Below are 26679 nucleotides of genomic sequence, written 5' to 3' on the forward strand. Positions count from 1 at the left end.
TATGTACATATGGATACAAGGAAGTAAGGCAGCAGGGAGCTGCAGAAAATTTGCACAATGTAAGGTGGTCCTGTTGATGTGAATATAAAGATAAAAAGAATAAGAAACACGTGTAAAGGTGAATAAAAACAATATAAGGTCATAAATTATTGACAGAGAGTATATGGCAGCGATAAGTGCCATTAATACAGAGAACACCTGATGAGTTGCTTGAGAAATTATAGTCCAGTGTAGAGAGGTCTTTTCTAGTCTCTGGAAGCAAGAGGAGCAATTGCCTCATGTCTTTTAACGAGTTTACTGAAGGGTTCATACAGTTCTTTATTCTTTAGTAAATCATTGTGTTCACATGGCCAGATGCTCTGCATCCAAAGAGATGCAGTCGAACAGATAGTGGTCTGAGTTATCTGGTTTGCAGCAGATAGCACAAAGTGGTGAGTTTTTGTTGGTTAACCTGTGCAAATACCTGGAGAATTTGCCGTGGTCAGTGATGAACTGAGTAAGCTGGTGGTTAGGAGTAACCCAATGGTAGCTGTAATAGTCAATAACGTTGGGAATGTACTTGAAAGCGGTGTTGTTTGAATAATCAGCATTTAGTTAGCTATACAAAAACGGTCTTGGAACATGTGTTTTCTCACACCATGGTGACTAATTTTGTCATATATAATTTCCAGATTACTGTTGCTGGCGGCTTCCTTAGTGAGCTGGTCAGTATGCTCATTTCCAGTTGTTCCATGATGTGTATGAGTCCAGGTAATATTGTACTTGTTACTGGAGTTGAGAATAGTGTTTCTAATAGCAGTTGCAATTGGGTGGGGTTTATTACCATGTATCAACTGTATTGTGGATGCAGAGTCACTAATGATGTGGATGTTATTATGTTTGTAATTTTCCTCGTTCCAACTGATCGCCAAATTAATTGGTCCGCTCCTGTTGTACTGATAGTTGAGTTGTACAAATTGGTTGAAGGTGTCTGTATCGTTTATCAGGTCACTCAAAAACTCCTGATTATTTTGTGGCCAGTGGCCATGCCTTGGCTAATGAGGATGCGAAGCTGTGATCTCTCACGCTCCAAAATGGCACAGTCTAGAATGTAGTGGAGGCTGCCATCCTGCATATTACAAATAGGGCAGAGGCTGCTGTTTTGTGGGTTGACGAAACGCTTAAGGTACAAGTGAAAGTGGCCATGGTTGGTCAGAAATTGCATTAGCTGAAAGTTGGGTGTGATTTATCTATAAGAGTATATTGCAGAAATATCCGGAAAAAATTTATATGTAATATTTTGATTCAAGTCCCAGTCGTTTTGCCAGTTGGTGTGAAGATCGGTCCATAGTAGCTTTTTGATAGTATGTAGGTTAAATTTGCTGTAGTCTATTGGTAAAGTTTCGTCAGTGGCCGTAGATTTGGCCAGGGCATCTGCCCGCTCGTTTCCGGTGTTGCCCTGATGTTCTTGTACCCAGATAATACTGATAGAGTTATCAGTGTATTTGACGGCCTTGTGAATTTCTTGTGCGATGAGGTGGAGATTCTTGCAACGAAGGAGGGAAATAGTGGAGTTACTGTCTGAATAGAGTGTGATGTTCAAATTATGGTAGTTCGTGGTGCACCACTTGGATGGCCAACTTGATGGCAAGCAGCTCGACTGGAAGATAGAGTAGCTGCCATACAAGCGGGCCCTGTGATGAAAGATCTCCGTCTTGTTTTGATAGGTGACAAAGCTGCAGCCCACATTATTATCACTTTTTGACCCATCAGTATAGATGTTTATTGAAGGCTCAGAATGAGAGTTGTGGGAGAGGTTAGTTAACTTGTTCAGGTAAGATGATTTACGAAAGTCAATAGGACGCTTGAGCATGTCAGCCCGAATGATTCCTGTACTGGTGATGATGTCGTTGCCCCACTTGATGTTCCATGTGTCGCTGAATAGCTTGATGACTTTGTCAATTGGAGGCTTTTTACATATTACTTGAAGGCTGGCGTTAGGGATGGTACGGTATGCCTTTGAGATATGAAGCAAGGCTGAGATTTGGGTGTTTGTCTTATTAGCGACAGCACTGACAATGACACACCTTGGCAGAGCTCTATTCATGATACTGTGAACATCCCTATTAATACAGACAACTCCCCTGAATTCAACTACCACGAAATAGACAACGCTTTCAAAAAGCTAAAAGAGGGCAAAGCTCCCGGCATTGACGGCATTAACACCAAGCTAGCAAAGAAAATCTGGAACCTCATTCTCCAGCAAAATCCTTTTCGATTTTGAATTGCCTGAGGACAACGTACATATTTACATTGAAATTGCTTGCAAGATTAAAATATTCCTTTTAATTCTCTTTAACACCTCCTAGTCTGAAGTTTCTAATTGAATTAATGTATAATGAATAGAATCATCCTATTAAATTAAAGTGTAAATATGATTAAAATATAAAATAATAACCTACATTATTTTTGTAATCTGATATTAGTAGAATAATGAAAAATACATTTTATTTTTTGTAAGCATATTTGGTATGCAAATTTGTATAAAAGACTATTGGCTATTGTTACTTGATTAAAACAATTGAACCATATTGAACCTATTATCAAAGTTGGTGCAGTACTGAATTTTATATTTGGGCACCATGGGCATTATGTTTCCTTTACATAATTCAGGAATATCGGTCTTCTGAGACTTCATTATTGTGAAGATGAAAGAAAATTGTTTATGTAATTATTCTACAGGTATATTTTGTATGTCAATCGGTTTTTATTTCTTATCATTTAACTGGAATGATTTCTGTTATAATGTTTTTGTGTTTTTTAACTTCAGGTTTTGTCAATTTTAACAGAAATGGCATGTGTCATTTAGCATCTTGGTCAACTAAACTAATAGGTTGTCAATAATCCAGTTTGCTAATTATGTATTTCTGTAACAATGTATTTCTGCAGAAGCAACATAAACTAGATGTGATGATGTAAAATATAGCTGAATAATCAGCATTTAGTTAGCTATACAAAAACACATTTTCGCTGTCTGCAAATTAGTTTTAGATTGAGGTTTGCTACTGTAATGAAGCATACAAAAAAATATTCTTTACAGACATTTCCCTGTTAAATCTTGTATATGCTTTATTGACACTTAAAGATTTTTTTAAATGTCAATAACTCCCGTACTATGGGATTTGTGTGGGCAATTGTTATGGCTCTGACTCCCAAGGTTACTAAACTGTTAGATCTGGAATTCTACTATGTAGAATAATGACCATTTAAATTCTTCTCTATAAATGGGGAGGGAAAAATGTATCACAGAATGTTAAAGATGACAAAAACTTATAAAATTAGTAAAACAAGTCTACTTCAAATATACAATAGTTTAATAGGAAAATAGGAACAGTAGTTTAATTCAAAGAATTAAATTCAACAATTTTAATTTTCAATATTTAGTTGTAAGAAAAACAATATTGCTAATAAAATTCAAGAAGTATTCAAAGAAGCATTATAAAAATGTATTAAGATTTCATAGCACAATATTGAAGCAAGAATACTTACAGGATTTTGTCTCAGAGAAGGACTAAATATACCACTGTGATTAAAAAGTATCAGAATGGTTCATTTGAACTTCATGCATGCAAGAGGGTGCAGTTGTTGTTTTTTGTCATTTGGTATGACTTTCATCAACATCTGGCAGCAATCTGTATGTTACAGTCTGTTTTAATTTGCAAATTAACACTTGTTTTGTGTGTACAGAATTTTTGTACTGGCAATCTTTCTAAATGTCTAGTGTAATTGATCAAAGAATGTGCATTAAATTTTGTTTTTTAACAGAATTACTGCTACAAAAATGTACACTACACTATTCGGAACCTGTAACTGGTGCATAATGCATATATACGCATATATATACAACCCACCACTTCCTCCCCCACTATGCGACTGCGCATGTCAGAAAAGACCCACCTTGTCGGAATTGACACCCAATCCCAACAAATAGAATAAACTCTGTCCAGGGAATTCCAGTTGACCTGAAGAAGAGCAAAGCGATCGCTCGAAAACGTTTGTCATCAATATATAGTATATACGCATTACGCACCAGTTACAGGTTTTGGATATTGTAGTGTACATTTCACCCCGGTGCTGAGAGTAGAATAGTTTCTGTATGCTACGAAAATGTTGGAAATGTTGCAAAAAGCCTTTGGTGATGAAAGTCTTCCAAAAACAAGAGCTTTTCGAGTGATACAAGATGTTTGAGGAAGGCAGAAAATGTGTCGAAAACAAAGCATGCTCTTGTAGACCATTCACGTCAACTGATGAACAACATGTCACTCAGAGATTTGATGCTCAATGATTGTCATTTAACAATTAGGGACAATATTGAACATGTTCCAGTATCATTTGTATTTTGTCAAGCAATTTTAAAAGATTATTTGGGTTTGATGCACATTGCTTCTCAAGTCATACCAAAAATGTTGAATTTTTTTACCAAAAACAATGTTGTTGAATGGCTGAGGAAATGTTTTCTTCAGGCAAATTGTTGTTAAAATGCATCATTACAGGTGATGAAACATGGATCTATACATTTGAAAATTTATGCCGCCACTACTCCACATGTGCATTTGTGGATGCATGAATTTTGTTAAAAAGAAAAGAAGAAATATGCTAAAAAATTCATTAGGAGACTATCATTATTTAGTGGAATAAATTTTTTCTTTCAAATAACGAATAATACAAAAACTCGAGACCATCTTAACTTTACTCAATACATTTATGATTTGAATTAAACTTTTAGCAGAATGCTTAATGAACTTGAGAGTTTGTGTCAGTTTTATCCTATGGAAAATGACATCTCCATTTTTTTTGAATGCATGTCAGTTCTTTATTGGAAATGTCTTACAGTTTTTAATAAAATATTTTGAGGTATGTTTTGCACAAGCTGTTCGAATTCTTCCAATCATATGTTCGCTAGTTGTTGGTTCCTTTTTGTAAACAATATTCTTTAAATATCCCCACAAATAAAAGTCGTGAAGTCTGGTGATCATGCGAGCCGTTGTATCGGTCCACGTTGTCTAATCCACCTTCTGCAAAGTGCCTGTTTAAACAATTTACTACAGTTTGTGCATTTAAAGATTTTTAGCATTTTTTTTTTTAGCTTTCAACAAAATGCACACAAATCCAAGGACAAACATGCATGTGCGCGATACTGTGCAGTTTAAAAATACTTGAAGTATAGATGGGAAACCATTTCGTGCACTTTGAAAAAGTTGTTTCCGAGTTCTGACTTTGTTGAATAAAGTTAAAATGAGATTCTAACTTTTGAGGTAACTATGGCAGTGTCATTTCTTATTTTTCTCAGTTTTTCATTTATGAAAAAGAATACTACTATGCTTTTGTAAAAATGAACAAAAAATTGTGATCTGATCTTTGATCAGTTAACAAGAGTTATGGTTGGATCTAATGACAATTTAACAAGAATTAAAGTTTATTAGTATCTAAGAAAGATTGATGGGACTGGAAAATTGAGACTGCTTATCTGGATAATCAGTTAGTGAGGTTTTATACATTGAATTATATATCATCTACCAGTGTGTATATATATATACAAATGCATACAGGGAAAAAATATATATATATATATTTTCCCTGTATGCATTTTTATATGAGTACCTTCGACCTTTACTTAATATATAATTTTCCCAAGTGAAGCTGGGTTCGTCAACTAGTATTAAATAAGTTTTTAAAGAATTTCTTTAATACAATAGATATGAAGAATGAAGTGGTTTATATAAACATAACACAATAATTTTTAAAAATATTATATGGTTATATAAACTACTTGATTCTTCAATACACAACTTGGACCAACTGTTTTGTAGTCTGGAAGAATCTGTGCTCAAGTTATGCATATTTTTCACCACAGTAAGTGTAGTGTACACAAGAGTAAGATTTACTAATTATCATTAGAATTATAAACACAATAAAATATTTTTACTTGTATTTAATAGAAACAGCATTATGTTGTCAGAAATTATAAGTAGATGGGGGTGACCAGATTTCCCTGATTTCTAGGGACTCCCCAGTTTTTCCTGTTTTTAATATTTGATTGTAGAATCATTCTTTGAATAGAGCAATTTTGTTAACATGTCAATATAATATCACAAATATACACATCAATAAATAAATAAATACATTTTAAAATTAACTGTAGTTCAATCAGTTTAGCCCTCATTTGCACATATTTTAAAATGAGTACCTGGTTAAATTGTAAATGATAATGGTCTGCTTAAGTTAGAACTAAATTTTGATTAATAGAAGAATGTTATATATAAACAACAATCCACAAACTCAATTTTTGTTTAAAGCCAGACAATCTGCCAAGTTATTATTAGGCAGAATTAATAATTAGATATGAAGTAATTTGTCTAGAGGTAGGCAGTTAAGCTGTCATTTTGTGATGATTTTAATAATTATAATAAACTGGCAAAGAATGTCTGGCATTGCCTGGGAACACTGAGAGAGGATTATCATAAATTACAAAGTGCCAGGGCACTAATCAGTGCCTTAGCACTTTTTAATTTATGACTACCAGTGCCCTGAGTTTGAATTGTCACTGTCTATATAGTTTTATATAGACAAAGAGCAACTTTTTGGTGTAAATATCTGCAAAACAGTTTAAATATGCCAAAAATGACCTATATATATTTATAGTCAGTGCAAAGAACTATACAAGAAGTAATTTTCTCTGTTTTTTGGCTGGGATACATAGTCTAAAGTCCACCCTAGATGATGATGATGTTATAAAGGATTAGAGGGCTGTCTGTTATGTAAACTGACTTGCCCTAAGGGTTGAAAAAAAAAGAAGGCTGGGAAGAACTTAAGATGGAGAAAAAGAAAGAGAAAGATTGATTGGAAAGTGGAAATGAAGGAAAGGGCCCCAAGAGCTGCATTAGAATTTATTAGGACCAAAATTGTACAAAAATTACAAAATGGGATGAATTCACAGATTTTTGCAATTATGGATGGGTTACAACATAGAAAACAAAGAACAAACTTTGCAGTAAAAACAATATACAAAAATAATAACAGAAATAAAAGCAGATGCACAAAGCAATAGCTCAAGCATACCAATAAAGGCACAGTGATGTTGGTATTACAATAGGAAAAATTTGAACAGTAAAAAGTATCATTTACATAAGGATAAACACTGCACTGCTTCCCACCACTGGAGCAAGAATACAAAAGGTTGGGAAGTTAAACACAAAAGAAAATCGGCTGTGACAACATTTCAGATAATGCAAACGATAAGTGCAGTATAGAATGCAAGTAACATGTTACATTGCAGTTAAAATAACAATTAACCAAAGCAGTGAGGAGAGCACAAAAACTTTACATACAGTTAGAAAGTGGATGGGCAACACAATGTCCTGGTTATTACCTATGGGATAATTACAAACCACAGTTGGGGTGCAAACTTTGACAGCCAGAATGATGCATCATCACTTTTGCTACTGTTATCATAGCAGTTGTCCTCATTCATGTTATCATTGTTGATGTCAGTAGAAGCTGGCAAGTCATTATCGCTCATTTGGTTGGGCTCAACATATGTTGGTGTAAATAGGTGATCTGTGTTAGAGTCCTGGTCTTGGTGATGAATTTGCTGAACATCCTAAAAAGGATACTGTTCATGAATAAGTCCTTTTTATTAGGAGGCCAATTATAGCCTACATGGAGGCATGCAGCCTCAAACTGGGTGCATTGATTTTCATATTTGGTACATTTGTATAAGGAATGATTTACATCGTCATCTTGGTCATCGTCTGTAAAATTCCCGTGAATCTTACATTAGTAGTGCCTGAGAAGTGAATGGACACGATACTTAGAACATTTCACATTTATTTAACATATATCCGGTAACTACAGAACAGGGTTCAGCGACAATCCAAAAAGGGCACACTGCCCTCGGTTACAGGGTTTATATATTGGGCGTCTTGCTCGACGCGCCCTTAACATGTCGTGGTAAGACACGACATGACACTCCTTCCCCTCCTAGAAAGATACATAATCTTTCCAATATTTCGGAGGTTGTCTTATGCGTGGCTGGCGGTCCTCTCTGGGGTTGCTGGTAGGTACATCCAAACTCTGTTCCACTTCGTCTGGAACTTGCTCTTCCACGTCCGACTTGTCATTTGGAGGAGACTCTTCGTTTGTTCATTTGGCTGTAGTTTCCTCTGGAAAACGTGGTCGAATTTGGTCTGTATGACGTTTAATTATCTGACCATCCTCTGTACGGGCCAAATAAGTGACATTTCCTCTCACATCCGTGATGTCAGCTGGGGTCCAGTTCTCGGTGGAATTGAAGCTTCGAACATAAACTGGATCACCCACCCAGAAGGCTCGATTTGGAGATTTCCTTCTTGCTTCCTCAATGCTGCCTTCTTTTGTTGAGGGGTAGCAATTATCTATGCAAGTCCGCAACTTCCGCCCCATCAGCAGTTCCGCCGGACTCACTCCCGTTGCTGACGACAGTGTCACATGCTGTGATATTAGCATTCTCGCTAACTTCAATCCTATGTCCGCTCCCTTCATTTTCTTCAGAGCCTGCTTTGTAAATTGCACCATCCTCTCCGCTTGTCTGTTAGACGATGGATGAAAGGGTGCCATAGTGATGTGTTGAATACCGTTGTTATTAAGGAAGTTGCGAAACTCGCAAGATGTAAAGGCAGTGCCGTTATCTGATACGATCACTGTTGGTATTCCGTGCGTGGCGAACAGTTTCCGCAACACTTTAATTGCTCCATTTGCAGATGTTGACGGCACTATATCCACTTCCAACCACTTGGACTTGGCATCCACCACTATGAAAAATATTTTTCCCTGAAAGGGGCCGGCAAAGTCTATGTGGAGCCTATTCCATGGAGCTTCCTCCGGTTCCCAAGCGGCCATTGTTTTGGGAGGGTTATGTTGGACTGCTTGACAGCTCGCACATGACCTGACTAATTTCTCAATGTCGCTGTCCAGACCTGGCCACCAAATGTAACTCCTAGCCAGTGCCTTCATCTTAACAATACCCAGGTGTGCGACGTGCAACATATTAAGACATATTTTACGTTGATGGGGAGGAATTACGATACGACTTCCCCATAGCAAACATCCTTTATGGATTGACAGTTCTACACTTCTGTTTTCGAATGGTTGAAAAAGGCCTGAAGTTTTCTGCTTGGGCCAGCCAGTCACAACCCAAGTCTTCACTCTAGATAAGATTGGGTCTTTATCGGTTGCTAGGGATATTTTTCTAGCTGACAGAGATGGACACTCCATGACGTCTATAAGGAAGATGTCTCTCTCGTTCGGTTGCTGCTCTGGAACTTCGGCCACCGGAAGACGACTCAACGCGTCCGCATTCTGTATAGATTTTCCTTGTCTGTAGACGAGTATATAGTCATATGCTGACAGGAGGTTATTCCATCGGAGCATCCGGGGTGAGATGATGCTTGGAGTCGGTCTGGATGACGAAAGTAAGGTGAGAAGAGGCTTGTGATCAGTCTGTATTTCCACTTGCCGTCTGTAGATATAGTCGTGAAATTTCTTCACTCCCGCCACGTTTGCCAAGGCCTCTCTGTCTATCTGTGCATAGTTACGTTCCGTTGCTGATAGCGTGCGCGAATAGTATGCAATGTGTGCCTCACTTCTGTCTGACATGCGGTGGCTGAGGACAGATCCAATACCGTAAGGTGACGCATCACATGTTAGCACTAACGGTTTTTTTGAGTCGAAGTGCGTTAGTACGGCGTCTGATGTCAACAATGATTTGACGGCCTTAAACGCTTTTTCATGTTTGGGCCCCCACTCCCACGGTATGTTCACGTCCAGAAGACGATGCAATGGTTCCACAACCGTGGCTTTGTTTTTTAGAAAAATATGATAAAAATTAACTAGCCCCAGGAACCCTTGAAGCTCTCTTTTATTAGATGGTACAGGACTGTGCAAAACTGCCCGGACATTCTCCTCCGAGGGATGAATTCCGTTCGTATCTATCTTAAACCCCAAAAATGTTACACTTGGAACGCCTATAACACATTTCTGTGTTTTAATGCGCAAGCCCGATGATTGGAATCTCTCTAGAACCTGCCTAACCTTATGCAGCAGATTTTTCTCGGATTTAGCCGCAATGAGAATATCATCAAAGTATGGGATTACCCCTTCTATTCCCCCTACAAGTTGTTCGATAAAAGCTTGGAAAATCCCTGGCGCCGCGTTGATACCAAATTGTAATCTTTTGACCTTAAAGGCCCCTTTGTGTGTAATAATCGTTTGAGCCCTGGCTGTCTCATCATCTACCGCGAGCTGCTGATATGCCTGGGCCAGATCAAGCTTGGCAAATACTTTCGCATGTCCCAAATCTGCCAACAAGTGATTGATCGCTGGAATGGGATAAGCGGTGGGCCGCAGTGCCTTATTAAGTGTAATTTTATAATCCCCACAGATGCGTACCGATCCATCTTGCTTCAAAATCGGCACAATGGGGGTAGCCCACTCAGGATCTGTTATCGGCTCTAAAATTCCCTGCTTGACCCATTTCTCAAGTTCGTCGTCCACCTTTTGACGAATCCCCAACGGTACGCGCCTTGCCTTTAATCTGATGGGCGTTACGTTCGGGTCTAATTTGATTGAAATCGGCTGGCCTTTATATGTTCCTAACCCCTCTTTGAATACCCTCGGAAACTCTTCCATCAACTCCTGGATTCGGTCTCGGAAAATGCGATATACGCCTGAGACACATATCCCTAACTCTTTGAACCAGTTTCTCCCTAGCAAACTTATGTTGTTTCCCCTGGCCACGATTAGTGGAAGTTCTCGGGTGAAGTTGTTGTATGTGACCTTCACTTGGCATTGGCCGGCAATTCGAACTTGTTTCTTTGAGTACCCACGCAAAATAGTGCGGAAAGGGTATAACTTCGGGGAGTTGTTACCAAAAATCTTGTTAAAAACGCCTTCTGACACGATAGTGTACGGAGATCCCGAATCTACTTGGAAACGACTACTCTTCCCGTTGATTTTGACTAGAGCGGTTATAGCTTCGGTCAACAAAGGATCAGCTACTTGGTTCACGTGGACCCCTGATTTAACTACCTTTTCCATTTGAGACAAAATGGAAAAAGAACGTTTCTCTGAACGGCATACCTTCTGAATATGGCCCGGTTTTTTACAAAGGAAACATTTGCCTTTTCGGTACGGACATTCTTTGCGATTATGCTTCCCTCCGCAGCCTTTACAGACCTTTATTGATTCAGGGTAGCTTGGTTGTCCCTATCATATTCCTGATGCAATCGCGAGTGTTCAATGCCCGGTTCCCCTTTGTTCCGGATTAGACCTACTTCAGTTTCAGTGCACTTGTTAGGCCTAACTTCTTTTGTGTAACGAACAGCAGCTTCAGCCGCTAAGGCCTCTTCCTGTGCTTCTAAAAACGATAGGTTTTTTCGAGCAAAAAGGCGACGTTGGAACGTCTCGTCCAACAGACCACAAACTAATCTATCACATAACATCTCCTCTAAGTGAGGACTGAATTCGCAAAATTCCGCGAGTCTACGCAACTCCGCAATATAGACAGACAGAGATTCTCCCTTCTGTTGATCACGTCTATAAAATTGATTCCTACGAACAATTCGTGAGGGTTGGGGAGCGAAATGTGACCTCAAAACGTCCTTCAGTTCTTGAAAGGATTTCGTGGCTGGCAAGTTGGGAGACAAAAGAGACCTCAACAGGTTGTACGTTTCTCGTCTGCATGCCGTCAGCAGAATAGCTTTCTTCCTCTCTTCGTCTTCTATATTGTTAGCAGTTAGATATGCATCGAGCCTCTCAGCATAAGGAATCCACTGACTTGGGTGTGTAGGGTCGAACTCTTCCAGACAGCCGAAGGTAGCCATTGATCTTGCTCCACGTGGTACCGGTGAAGATTGTGCTTATTCTGTTTCCTCAGGACTTATTTTCAATCCAATCCAATCCTTGTCGCCAGATGTAAAATTCCCGTGAATCTTACATTAGTAGTGCCTGAGAAGTGAATGGACACGATACTTAGAACATTTCACATTTATTTAACATTTATCCGGTAACTACAGAACAGGATTCAGCGACAATCCAAAAAGGGCACACTGCCCTCGGTTACAGGGTTTATATATCGGGCGTCTCGCCCTCGGGTGCTACGCTCGACGCGCCCTTAACATGTCGTGGTAAGACACGACATGACATTGTCGATATCACAATTTTTAGAGTTGGTTTTCTGAAAGCGGTAGCGGTAACTGTTAAAGTTCCCATGCTGGGTGAGGCACTGGGTGATACCAAAAGAGAGTTTGAAATGTTTATTATTAATTCTTTTGTGAATGGAGGGGAAGAATTTGTAACAGTGTCTAACTGTAGTTGAACTGTGCCACTCTTCCTGACATAGCCTATTGGTGATGTCTTTAACATTCTTATTGATATGTTTCAGAGGAATGCTACTGTAAGTTACTGGTGTATTTGAATCAGTTGCCCTTTTAGCCAACTTGTCGGCCTGCTCGTTGCCATCACAGCCCTTGTGGGCCAGGATCCAATGAAAAGTAGCATGGTGTTTGAAATAAATGGCTTAAGTGATTTGGATAAGGCTTAATGCCAGCTTCAAAAAGTATAAGGGCTTTGTCCTGCTTTAAAAAAATATATACCAGGACACCACCCTGGTACACCCTGACACAATTATAATGCTGGGGTAGGGAGATGAAATCAGAAAGACAGAGTGAGGAGTCCAAGTTTTATGATAATCCATGTTTCCCGTAGGGTACCAGAGAGTAACCATGTGGTATTTTGCCCAGATCGGTTAAAGATTTTGGAAGTTTGTAAATGTGTACTCCTGAAAAGAAATTGAAAGAATTCAATTTATGTAGGTAGATATCTCATAACATAAGACTAATTTTTAAATAATGGTGCAGTAGGATTAATAGTAAAACAATGAACAAAGAAAAATACTATAGGCCTACTACAAAAGTTTAGGAAAGTAAATTCACTCTTTATAGTTGTAAGTATCTGATAACATGAGAATTATTATAAAAAAACAAATGATGAAGACAATATAAATAAATCAAATACTCAGCTACTTGAACTGCATGAATCAAAACCAAAATTGAAAATATAAGATGATAATAAGTTTAAAAAAGTCCATCAGGTGGCAAAGGGAATTGACCTCAAATGGAGCAGACAAACAATGATGCCAGACAAATGCCACAGTAAAGATATTGTTCTGGTGCATTTTCCTTTTTTAATATGAAAATAGTATATAGCCTATGTTCATCTGGAATAAACTTTCCAATAGCAAAAGAATTTTAAAAATTGGTTTAGTAGATTCTGAGCAAACAAACAAACATTCTCACTTTATATATTAGTATAGATTAATTTTAACATAGACTTTCTGGAAGAAAAGAATCTGCTTGGAGTCTGATAATTTAGCAGATCATCTGGCTTTAATCAAAAATGCTACTATTGTCCTTTAAAAAAAATTCAATATATATTATAATTGTTTTCTTTAGAATACTGTATATATCTTCAAAACAAACACAAACAAACAAACAATACAAAAAGTAGAAACAAAAATCTGAACAACAAAGGATTTTATATTTTTTATTATTTAAATCAACTGAAAGATACAAATTTTTTCTTTTTAAAACTTGCTTTTTTAACTAAAGTTTTTAAAAAATAAACTTTAGTTAGATAAATAAATGGAAATCCTTGTATGAAATTTCCTTTTGATCCCACTTACAAACTATTGCCCAGTGAAATAACTGACGTCATTTCACTGGGCAATAGTTTGTAAGTGGGATGAAAAGGAAGGGCATATACATACCTTCCAATAAAAATCAGATACATTCATTTTTAAAAAGATACTAGTTTAACTTCTGTATTTTATTCATTAACCTGAAGACAACAATTGAAAATTGTTGAATATATAACCATATAACCAAAACGTACTGGAGGTAGAATAAGTTGAAAAATAAATTACACCGATATAAATCCAGCAAAATTTAATAAAATAAAAACGTTTTCAATCGTTTTCAACGATCTTCCTCAGTTACCAAAAATAGAACAGTAAATATAGAACATAAAATGCGTTCGAAATAAATATAAAAATAAAAATTTATATCAGTGTAATTTATTTTTCAAAAATTGTTGAAAATGTTTATCTAATTAAAGTTTATTTTTTGCTTTTGTGTATATATAATCTTGGAACAAAGATGCTATCCATTTAATGAGTCAAAATACAGTTTTGAATAAACATGAAGGTACTGATTTAGATCTGAAAGTGTTGTTCTTGACATCAGTTTGTCATCATAAAAGACTTGGAGACAAGAATCTATAATTTGAATGCCAATTTAATTTAGATAGTTTTGGAAAGTTTTATTTTTTGGGTGGTTGTTTTAAAATGATAATATTCTATTACTTTATTAATAATTTATTTTTAGAACACTGTTTTTATTTAAAAAATAAAAAAAAATGAAAATTTATAGATCATTGAAATTTGTTGTTGTGTTTTATGTTTGAATCAATTTTTATCTTTACATATATGTAAGTGATTGATTTGACAGTGAGATATGCAATATCTTAAAAATATTTAACTGCATTTTGACTCCGTAAACTATATAGCATTTTTTTGGTTTCAAGATTTCTGTTAAAGAATTGAAGTAAAAATTAAATATTTTTGAATCTAAGATAAGTTTTGTATTTGCTAATAATATTACAATAATATGACAGATTTTTTATCACTGAAACAATTATAATTAAATTATATTCGATTGAAATATAAAATTAAAATAGTTATTCTAGTAATTTTTTTCTACTTTTAGATATCTTCGGTACGGCAGCTATCCTGTGATATCTCCCGACAATGCTTCTTTTCCAGAAAATATGCTTATACCTATGGAACATTTATATTCTTTAGAAACGATATCTCATTTTCAGCCTAGGGAAATGTCAGAATTTCATCTAATGAATCCATTGCCAGGAAGTTGGTATGCTGTGGCATTTATTCCTGACTGGAATCATGAAATTAAACAACAGGTAAGATATAAAAGGCATATTTTTAGTGACAAAAATATTATAGAATATATTACAATGAGGACTTTAAAAATTTTCAACATTCATTTTGAATTGTTAATATTGGACGGATTAAAGAGTCTCTTTCAAAGGATTTGTATCTTTGCAGTTTTGTTTTCATCGTTGCATTTTTAATTGATTGAGTATATTAAAATTATCAAATATTAAATGACTTATCTGCTTTCACTGAATCAATCAAGATACGTTTTAAATGGATTTTACTTATTTTTAAGTGATTATAAAGAAATGTATGCTAAAATTTGTAAATTATATTAAGGGTGAAAACATTTAATTGCATATTCAATTGCATATAAGTACTTAATTAATACCCAGTTAGATCATTTTAAACTACAAAACAACATCTTATCTCACTGAGAATTATTGTAATGAATGTTTTCAACCTTGTTCTACAGACCATCAAGATGGCCTATTGAACAAATTGAAAACGTTTGTTACAATAATTCTCAGTGAGATAAGATGTTGTTGTGCATATAAGTATTTGCCAAATCAGCACTTTCTTAATTTATTTTTCAAGAATATCTAGGATGATTCTTTGTAATATGCTACAAAGATTACTTTAAGAAACTGTACAATTGAATTAAATTTCAATTAACAGCACAGGAAATGTTGTGGTTTGTATTACACTGTTACTGCATTTATTTCCATAACCATCCTAGATATTCTTGAAAAAGAAACTGAGAATGTACTGATTCAGCAAACACTTATTCTTTTCAGCAAAAGCATTTAACATTATTAAACTTTTCTCCAGATCAAAACTGGCATCTGAGTAATATTCCAAATTGCTAGTAGGAATATTACTCAGATCTTGTTATGATACAGAATATTACTGTAGCATTTGTGTAATGTATTAAATTTTTAATGTAACTAGCAGGGCTGTGGAGTCGGAGTCGTGGATTTTTGGTGTTTTAGTCGGAGTTGGAGTCATAAAAAAATCCACCGACTCTGACTCCTTTTTACTTCCCAACTTGTAATGTATATAAAATGGAAAAGTATTGGAATCATGTCAAATTTGACCCTCCAAATTTCTTTTGCAAATCTACGTGTTTGGAGACCTCTCCTCAAAAAAGTCAGTAAAAGGGGAAAAATTTGCGCAAGTGTGTGTGTTGGCGTCTAATTTGTTTAATTTCTTTATTTTCTGTTCTGAGATATTAAACAATATCTCAGAATTCTGAGATATTGTTTAATATCTCAGAACTTTACCCATTCTGAGATATTAAACAATATCTCAGAATGGGTAAAGTTTAAGAGACAAAATTCTGTACTGTAGCTTGCATATAAAGGGACATTAATACTATTAAATTTTGGTTCTTAATTAAAGGATGACAGGGTAAAGACATAAAAGTGGTCATGTGTCATGTTAATGAATATTTTACTCATTATTAGCGATCAAAATTAAAAAATAATAAATAATAAAATAAAACTCGTCTCTACCCTCAAAGTAAGCTTTTTTGTCATTTTATAATAGTACAGTAAAACTCATTAAGATGTTCTCGCCTAAGATGTTAGAACGTTTATGGGGACACGATTTAGTTCAACCACTTTGATGCTTAATAACTAACTCCTGCGTTAAACTATCCAACTTCGATTCTGACCACTCTGACCACAGAAATTATTAGGCTTCAAACACGGTGAACAAAATCATGCCCCCCACACACACACACACACACAGAAAAAACCTCAAATCTTTTGTATATCTCGAAATTTCAAGGTGTCCCGAGTCCAAAAATGTAAAAATTTGAAAGGGATCATTTTTTGTCCGAGTGCTGCATTTCCATCTGTTATATATAACAACCGAAAAAGTAAAAATTATCAAATACATATTTATATATTACTTAGAGGAGTCTTGTAGCTTTGGAATAAAAAGTTTCTACGTTCTATCTTTATTAGAATTCTATTTATTGAATCTTATATTCTGTGGTCATGTGATGACAAGAATTTTCGGGTCTCTTTCAGTAACATATTTGCCCCTGGTTGGAGTCAGAATCGGATGGTAAGGAAAAGTCAGAGTTGGAGTTGGTAGATTTTTACACGACTCCACAGCCCTGGTAACTAGATAATGTCAGATCCAAAGTGGTATTCCTAAAATCCATTCAAAAATTCTAAAATAGTACATTCCAATTTTGAGGACATTTTCAGAGAATGGCATTTCATCTGCTTGTCATTGGGGAATGCAAAGAAGAAAATCAGACGATGAGAGGAAATTTTTGTTATTAAAGTTAATTCAATACAGAAACTCAAGTTGAGTCTGATCTAACATCACTAACTTAAACTTCAAGGTTAACGATACATGGTTACATCATTTTAAGAGTTGCTATAACATCAGTAATCAAAAAATAACGCAGCTAGTTAGCAAAATGAGCGAGTCTTTAAATGAATGCTTCTTGGAAAGACAAATAGTCCCAAACGTAAAGAAAAGTTTTCTTCTTGTGATAGATTCATGGGGTTGACATACAATTATGGATTCATACACAAAATTCTTTAGTGAAGCTGCAAATACACCAGAAATTACTTTAAAAATTGTACCAGAAAACTGTATTTTCTGATTATCATATTATTATTATGATACCCATTATTATCCCACATCAATCCATCGATCCCAGACACATTAAATTGGCATCTTTCAGGGCTTGGATTAAACATGCTTATACACATTGCATGAGCATTCATGACACCATAAAAGAGTTGAATTACATTCTTAGAATAGCTGAGCAACTTGTCATGGCAATTTACAACATGATGTTGAATGCACAAATTCATTTATTTATAACTAAAAATATTCTCGAAATTTCATCAAAAAAATGCATTTGTGACAATACCTAAATGAAAATCTTATGCAAGAAACAAAAATTGTACAATTATCATTATCATATCAGTGAAGTGGCAATAAAATATTTACTACCATTTTGCACAACATACCTTGCGAAAGCAGATTTTTGGCCATGACAAACATGAAAACTAAACATCGTCACCGACTTCAGCTCAAAGATGACTCGAGACTGAAGCTGACCAAAAAGCAACCAGATTTTACAAAGTTGTGCAAAGAAAATTGTGCACATTTGTCACATTAAAATTAAATAACCTTATGTTATTTTCATTATTACAGTGGTACCTCAGGTTACGAACGCCCCAGCATACGAAATTTTCAGGATACGACATGAAATTCGAACATATTTTTGCTCCACGATACGAACAAAAACTCACCATATGACGTTACATTAGTTCGCATTTTTCATTTGTTTTTCTTACTACAGTTATTTTTTTTAATGTATTACTTGGCTTTAATTTGAGTATGTTTTTCGCGTTGGAACGAATTATTTGGTTTTACATGTAATCGTATGGGAAAAGATGATCCACCTTACGACATTTTCATGATACGATCTCAGTTTCGGAACGGATTAATTTCGTATCCTGAGGTACCACTGTATTAGAATTGTATTTTAAAGGTAATAAATGTAAAAAAACTTATTCTATTTATCACTAGCTGTCTACTCACAGCTTCGCCCGCATTATATCAAATTTTCTCGTGGGAGTAAGATATTTTCTCGCAGTAAATTGTAGCCTACATCCATCTCCAACATGTAAGCTATCTCTGTGCCAAATTTTATTAAAACCTGCTCAGAAGTTTAGATGTGAAAAGGTAACAGACAGACAGAATTACCTTTGAATTTATAATATTAGTATGGATTAATATGAATTTCTGCTATAAGGGGTATGCAAGTTTGAGTTCTTTCTTGAAGTGGTACGCAGGAAAAACTAATTGGGAACCACAGCACTAGAACAATGGTTCCCAACTCACTTTTATTGCAGAACCCTTTTCACCTTTGTAGAAAATGTTGGAACCTGACAATTTTTAATGATCATAGATAAAACAGCAAATAGAAACACCAAAAACAATTTGAAAATGTGAAAAAAAGAAAACAAGTTAATAATTGAATATTAATATTATTACTTAATTCAAACTGGTAATTAATGTGAATTATTTAACTTCTTTTTTTTTTTCAATAATTCAAACAGTGCTAGTGCCTTTTGGTACTTTAGTTAGTGTTCATCTGTTCTGTGTCCTTGTCACTATAAACTTTTCAAGTACTGTATTTGCTACATTTTTCTTCAAAACTCTTCTCTCAGCCAGTGCTCCATGATTTTTTAATTTGGGGTATACACAATACTAAAAGCACTAAAAATTTATACAATTTCCACTATATTTTTATATGAAAAATGCTTAAAATATACCAAAATGATTGCAGTATAAAACTCTAATTATCTTTGACTGATATGTCTGCTTGTGTGCTGTACTATTGTGCTAAAACACAGTATAGATAATTGGACCTTAATCCTTTGGCAACATATGACGCTAGTCTGACAAGAGTATCCTGTCACTAGAATCATAGTATATATAGTACCATCTGACTGGCCACTCCTGTCATTAGATTCAATAGGTTTGCGCTGTGAATATCAACAATTAAAGCATATTTAATGATTGTATTATTACTTATATGTTGTATACTTTTATTAATAACACCATTAACCAGCTCAACAGGAAAAAAGCTCCAGGGATTGATGATATCACAGCAGACATCATCCAGGCTATCTGGGCAAGACATCCTGATATGCTTAGCAATATCTATAATAATTGCCTCAGACATGGCACTTTCCAACAGAATGTTGGAAAATTGCCAGACTGGTAACAATACTTAAGAAGGACGGCAGCATGAGGCCAATCTCGCTTCTCCCTGTGTAGGGGAAAGTATTAGAGAAACTCCTGGCTGAGAAACTAAACTGCTACCTGGAAGTAAATAATAAGCTAAGCAATAATCAATATAGCTTTAGGAAGCAGAGGCCCACCACAGCTGCAATTAATAATGTCATCAAGAATATTTCTTCACATCTACAAAATGGCAGGTATGTAATGGGCATTAACTCAAACATTAGCAAGGCCTTCGACTCTGCCTGGTGGCCACTAGTGCTCCACCAACTCTGTACTTTCAATTAACATCTTCAACATCTTCAACGTTTTTATAGACTATCTCTCCAACCGTAAGGCAGTAATTCAATCTGGAAATAACCACTTTGAGTACTCCATAACCAGAGGGTGACCTCAGGGCTTTGCTTGCGGCCCTCTTCTGTGGAATGTGCTTTTTGATGGCTTCCTAACTCAGGACTTTGGGCAAGACTACACCGCTGCCTATGCAGATGACATTCTTATCCTCTTTAAAGCCAATTCCAGATCAGAGCTGGAGACAAAGGGCAATAGAATCCTTCAGAACATTGAGCAATGGGGAAAAAGGCATAAGTTATTCTTTAACTCCAGTAAGACACAGGGAATCATCTTTACTAAGCCCAGACAGAAGCACCTTTACAAGAGGATGTCTACAATTAAAATGGGAAACAGCATCATCAAGGTAACAAAGACCCTCAAATATCTTGGCATTATATTAGACCACAAACTACTCTGGACTGACCATATTGAACATATCACTAATACCACTGGCAAAATTTTTCAGAGTTTGGCTCAGTTTGCTAAAAACACTTTGGGACTGGACTCTAAGTCTATGGCCATCATTTACGACATGGTGTACATTCCTGTCATTACTTACACCTGCAGTGCGTGGGCCACTGCTACCAGCAAATCTCACATCAGAAGGAAGTTCTTGTCTTCGCAAAGGAGGGCATTACTGTATATTGCTAAAGGGTATAGAACCTGTCCCACCTCTAGCTTACTGGTAATCACGAAGAAACCTTCTATATACCTTGTAATCGAAAACTATACAAAAACCTGGGGCACTCTCAGGGGGAGCAGTGTGTCCATAGCCCCAGTGACCGTATCCACACAGCCAACATTGAGAAATCAATATGTTATAGGGACTCCATCAGCCCATATCAGTTACCAAGAATCAAGATCAACAATGATGAATGCACAGACTTAAGCATGTTCACTGTTGGCTCCAGGCAGGATTCAGGTGTCGGCAGCAGCTTTGTGGTCTACTACAGCAGAGATGAAATCCATTCAGACAGCTTTAGGCTCCACCCTGTTGCACTGCATTTCAGGCAGAGCTGTTTGCCATCTTTATGGCACTGCAGTGGTGCAACAGCAGGTACAGTGAGAAGCGTATTTCGATCTATACAGACTGCTCCTCAGCCTTGCTTATCTTACAGAATCCTACTTACCACCCTATCGCTCACAACATCATACAAGAGGTCATGGGCTCCTCTAACACATATTATTTTAATTGGACGAAGGCACACGTCAGCATGGTGGGCAATGAAAGGGCTGATGTACTCACCAAATCGGCAGCTCAAAACACGGACATACATCCTGTATATAATAAAATCCCAATTAAATATATAAAGAATAAACTCAAACAGGATACTTTCGACAGGTGGCAAACCATTTGGGAAACGACCACCGTCACACTACTTTTAAATTCATCTCAGTTATTGATGAATACCTCCATAGCGAATGGATTCACGTCGATCACTTTACCCAGTTCCTGACTGGTTATGGGTGCTTCTATTCTTATCTCCATTGCATCAACCTCTCTCAGACTAATTTATGTGATTTTTGTAATGTGCCAGACAGTATTGATCACTATATTTTTGATTGCATTAGTCTTCAGAAGGAGAGACACTACCTTCGAACCTCTGTTGAGGAGTGTGGGGATGTCTGGCAGAGGGGCACAGGCACCTCCTGAAGCACCATAACTATAAATTATTTAAGGAACTGATTAACACCTGTTATAGGGTCAGCAAAATCCCCAGACTGAGACATTAACTCAGCACCAACAGGCTCTCATCTTATTTTCTGCATGTCTTTCTAAGATCAACAGGATTATATTTCTCACTTGTATATATGTCATTGTATGTTATGATTTAACATTTTCTGCGCACTTTTATTTTAATGTATTGATAATTTTTATCATATTTAATCACTGTATCTAGTATGTATTGTCATGTTTTATTATTTAAACTCTAATAATATGTGATTGTAATATTGCTTCTATCTTGTAAATACTTAATTCAATGTAATTTCTTGTTCACACAACCAGCTATGCTCTGCGACACTGGTATCGTACGATGTAGATTCTAATAAATGTATTGTATTATATACTTTTATTAAAAAATAACCATAAAAATAATGTTATTTTTTTAATGATTTTTTAGCTTTAGATTAAGTTTTACTATTTTTATGGTTTTCATTATCTTATCAAACATTATATCATGATTTTGGTTTTTTCCATTATCAATAAATTGGTTCCCACTATTTATAGAGCTATAAATAACTAGAACCTGTGTGCTAGAGTTATTTATAGCTTTATAGGATGTCATAAGAGGACTTGATTGGATATTAGAACAATTACACTTTATTTCCAAATCTGCATTGCCACATTCATACAACACTAGATTCAATGGATTTTATTGGCAGAACCCTAGGGTTCCATGGAACACAAGTTGGGAACCTCTGCACTATAATACTATATATACTATATAGGACTAGGGACCAACAAAGGAATGGGCAAAATTGGCTGAAAAAAATAAAAATAAAAAAACATTCTTAATTTCAGATGATTGATTATTTCACTTTTAGAAAATAATTATTTAATTAAATGTGTTAGATCTTACTCCTCAGATCTTTTTATTAAAATTACATTATGACTGTATTTAAAAGAGGTGGCAAGTAGCTATCTCACCAAGGGATTAACATAATTGCTAGGTCAGCTGCTATGTAGTACTATGCATTGCTATTAGACATAGTATTGTATGAGGTATACAGTACTCTATCATATTTTCATCCATTCCCTTTGACAAGATCTTGAGTTGACCAGTTTTCCTAAGCTTTTGAGTGCTCATCGTAAAGTGGTTTTACTGTATATGAAAAAGTAAGCAGTTTTATCAACATTATTCAATAAGTTTTTTAGTTATTATTTTTTGATTTTTTTTTTGCATTTATTTTTTATGTGAAACATAATTTTAGATTTTAAAATATTTACATTTGAATGTTGTATATTATATTCTATGAGTTTTTATTACTTAAGGATTTTATTTTTATGCATATTACTTTGATATTAATCAAATTTTACTGAAGAAACATTTTTAGTTTAATGTGAATTTGATTCATCTGAATTAACAGTTACTTACTGCTTTTAAGCAATGAACTTAATTGTTATCATATATTTTCAATAATATTTTGTATTCACAAATGTTAATGTATGTTAATTCAGATCTTAAATTTAAAAGAAATTGATTTGTAATAACATAATTACTTAATCATAAATTAATGTTATTATTTTATATATAATAATAATAATTTTATAGGGAATTAGTCATAAATGTCGCTACAGTTTGGGCAGTATGGCATCTTGGAATCGTCGAACAGATATTCATCTTTTGAATCCTGGCGTCACCTTGAATATTTTGCCCATATCTGTTATATCTTTATTCAAGTAAGTACAACTGCCTATTCATTTTTTTTTAAATATTAAATTCATGTATAGCATAATTATATTAATTTCATTTTTTTTATTCTTTATTTTAATTTTAATATTTTTATTGTTTATTAATTTTTAGTTGAGTATACTGAATTGTCAAAAATTATAAATTTTTCATAAAATTGTTTAGAATGAAAAATTCCTGAAGTATTTATTAGTTGTTATAACATGCCAAAGAGGATAAGTCTAATTTAAATTATTTTAATGATTATCATAAAGTTAGAAAGAATTAAAGTTTTTTACTCATATAAATAGGAAAAGTTTTCCAGTTATTTCTTATTCATAAGAAGATGAATTAAAATTATAAATTTATGCCAAATTTACAAAAGAAATTGTTTTAGAAAAAGTTAGCATATTCTTGGCTGATGAGTGATGAGCGATTCACTGACAAATTCTGTTTTTGCTGCCTTCAGTCACAATAAGCTATGGACATTCCAAATTGAAAAATATGTGGTTGATTGATAAATAAAATTTTCATTTTTATAAAATTATTTTGATAAGAGAGAATAATGTGACCAGTTTTAAAAAATAGTAAAAATCATTTATTTTAATCATACAATTTCATCATTTAGAGCAGTGTTTTGCAACCTTTTTCTACTTGCGGCACACCCATGACTCAACACGGCACACCAAAATGGTATTCCCCTCAAAAACGTATGATATGATGCTATTAATAGAATTATGTAATGCCACTAACCCATTATTATTGTTATTAAACAGACATCAACACCTACCTGTAAGCAAATTTATTTTACATATAATTTCTTAGAATACATAAAAATGCATGGCTTGTAATAAAGAATAAGCAAACATCATCTTATTTCATCAGTGCTGCAGCAGAGAATGAAATACAAGCATAAGAAACACAACAACTGTGATAAAAATATATAAATAAAACTCAAAATTAACAGAATATGTAAAAATTCTCGTCATACCTTTCACCATATGACGGCACATGGTGAAAGGTATGACGTGAATTTCAAGTTTTATTTATATATTTTTATCACAGTTGTTGTGTTTCTTATGCTTGTATTTCATTCACTGATGAAATAAGATGATGTTAAAGCAATAAGCACACATGTCGTCCCAGTACTCAGCTATTCTTTTGGAGCTATAGATTGGACTCACACAGATCTTGAGAAACTCCAAATGAAAACAAGAACAACACTTACTAACCATAAACAACATCATCCTAAATCTGCCATAGAAAGATTAACCCTTCCATGTAAAGATGGCAGACGTGGCCTGATCGACATGGTTAACCTCCACTACAAACAAATATTGACATTGCAAGACATTGCGAGAGTTTTTCTACAAAAAACAAGAATAATCACAGTTACATAAAGCAGTAACTCTAGCATACTCAAATAATACACCATTAAATTTACATTCACAATGTATGGACATGATACCACATATAAATAGCATAGACACCATTAAGCAATCATGGATGCGAAAGGCACTCCATGGAAGACATCCCTATGACCTGGCCAAGGATTTTGTTGACAAAACTGCATAAAACAGCTGGTTAGCTTGGGAATGCCTCTTTGGGGGCGACAGAAGGATTCGTGGTTGCCATACAGGATCAGGTCATAAATACTAAAAACTACAGAAAACGCATACTCAAAGATACAACAATCACAAACGACACATGCAGAAAATGTCACATCATGCCAGAAACTATACAACACATTACATCTGGATGCAAGCTCTTGGCACAGACAGATAATTTACATAGACATAATCAAGTAGCAAATACATCAAGAGCTTGCATAGAAACACAAATTATTAGACATTATGAACCATACTACAAATATAAATATACAGTAGAGCATCAATTATCTGAAAGTCAATCATCCAAAACATCAATCATTCGAAAGAATTCCAGTCGGCAAATTTAAATTTTAGCCAGTGTTGTGGCACTGCAATCTTTGGCTGTGTTAGGCTACTCAAATATTTTACGTTTTTGATACTAAATTAACTTCTGAAATATAATTTTTTATTGTTTTTATATTTTTCAATATATTTATTTTGTTCGTATAAAATAAAAAAATAATTTTTAACGATACAATTGTCTTCGTTAGGCTTATCATCAACGAAAATTCAACACGAAGCGACACACAATGGAGAAAAATGTCAAGATGCGATAAATTAATATATTTTTTTGTACATAATCGGTTATCCAAAATATCGGTCTTCCGAACAACCCCAGTCCCCAATTGATTCGGATAATTGACGCTCTACTGTAAATTCAATTATTAAAACCAATGGGATCGGTGATAATATTAACACACTAAAAATAAAAATTTTTAGTTAAAAAAACAAGTAAAAAATTATACTTTTTCTATTTCCGACTTCAAGGATTCTATGAGCCAAAACAAGACAAACAAATGGCAAGGAACAATCATCATTTTATTAATTTTATCCAAATGCATTTCGCCATCTAGGCCTCCTCAGTGGATACATCAAGATGTTATTCGTTGGTTACGTTTTATACCCAACAGCCGTTCCCAGCATGCATCAACAATCATTCCAGCATTCAAATTAAGTAAATTTACATGTTCGGCGATACAGAAATGTTCTACAATTTTTCTTTCTAAGTTATTTTCTATTCTATACAAAATTTTAGTATTTTTTATATTTATATTACAATTAAATTTTCTGCAATGTAAAAACCATGCTGATTCCGTTCTTCTCAGTCTAATGGCTGCCTCATGTTCCTTTACTCTCAACTCCAATCTTCTTCCGGTTTCTCCAATGTAATAATTTGGGCTTCCACATGTACATGACATCCTATATACGACACCGGCGATTTTAAATTGGTCTCTGGGCGAATTTTCACTGTTTATTATGCTGATAATGTTTGACATCTTATTCTTTTGGCTCGCAACTATGCATACAGAAAATTTTTTAAATATTGGTTTATATTTTTCAAAAACTTTAGTAACATAAGGAAACTTTACATAAGAAATATCTTCTATGCTGTTTTTAACATTAAATCTACGTTTTAAATATAAATTGTACCACTTACAGAGAATATGCTTCGGATAATCATTTAACTGAAATTTTTTAAACAATTGTTTTACTT

The 26679-nt window shown here is 34.8% G+C and overlaps 1 protein-coding gene across 1 annotated transcript in view; it reads left to right on the forward strand.

Moving 5' to 3' along the window:
* Positions 1-26679, forward strand: part of LOC111638485 (post-GPI attachment to proteins factor 6-like) — a 56011-nt gene that overhangs the window by 21585 nt on the left and 7747 nt on the right. Inside the window, exons 3-4 of the mRNA XM_023384214.1 lie at positions 14838-15051; positions 23419-23546. Of these exons, the coding sequence (XP_023239982.1) occupies positions 14838-15051; positions 23419-23546 (342 nt within the window). The remainder of the gene's footprint in view (positions 1-14837; positions 15052-23418; positions 23547-26679) is intronic.

The sequence above is a fragment of the Centruroides sculpturatus genome, unplaced genomic scaffold (genome assembly GCF_000671375.1).
Source record: "Centruroides sculpturatus isolate CEXI.00-Female unplaced genomic scaffold, Cexi_2.0 scaffold1110, whole genome shotgun sequence".
NCBI lineage: Eukaryota > Metazoa > Arthropoda > Arachnida > Scorpiones > Buthidae > Centruroides > Centruroides sculpturatus.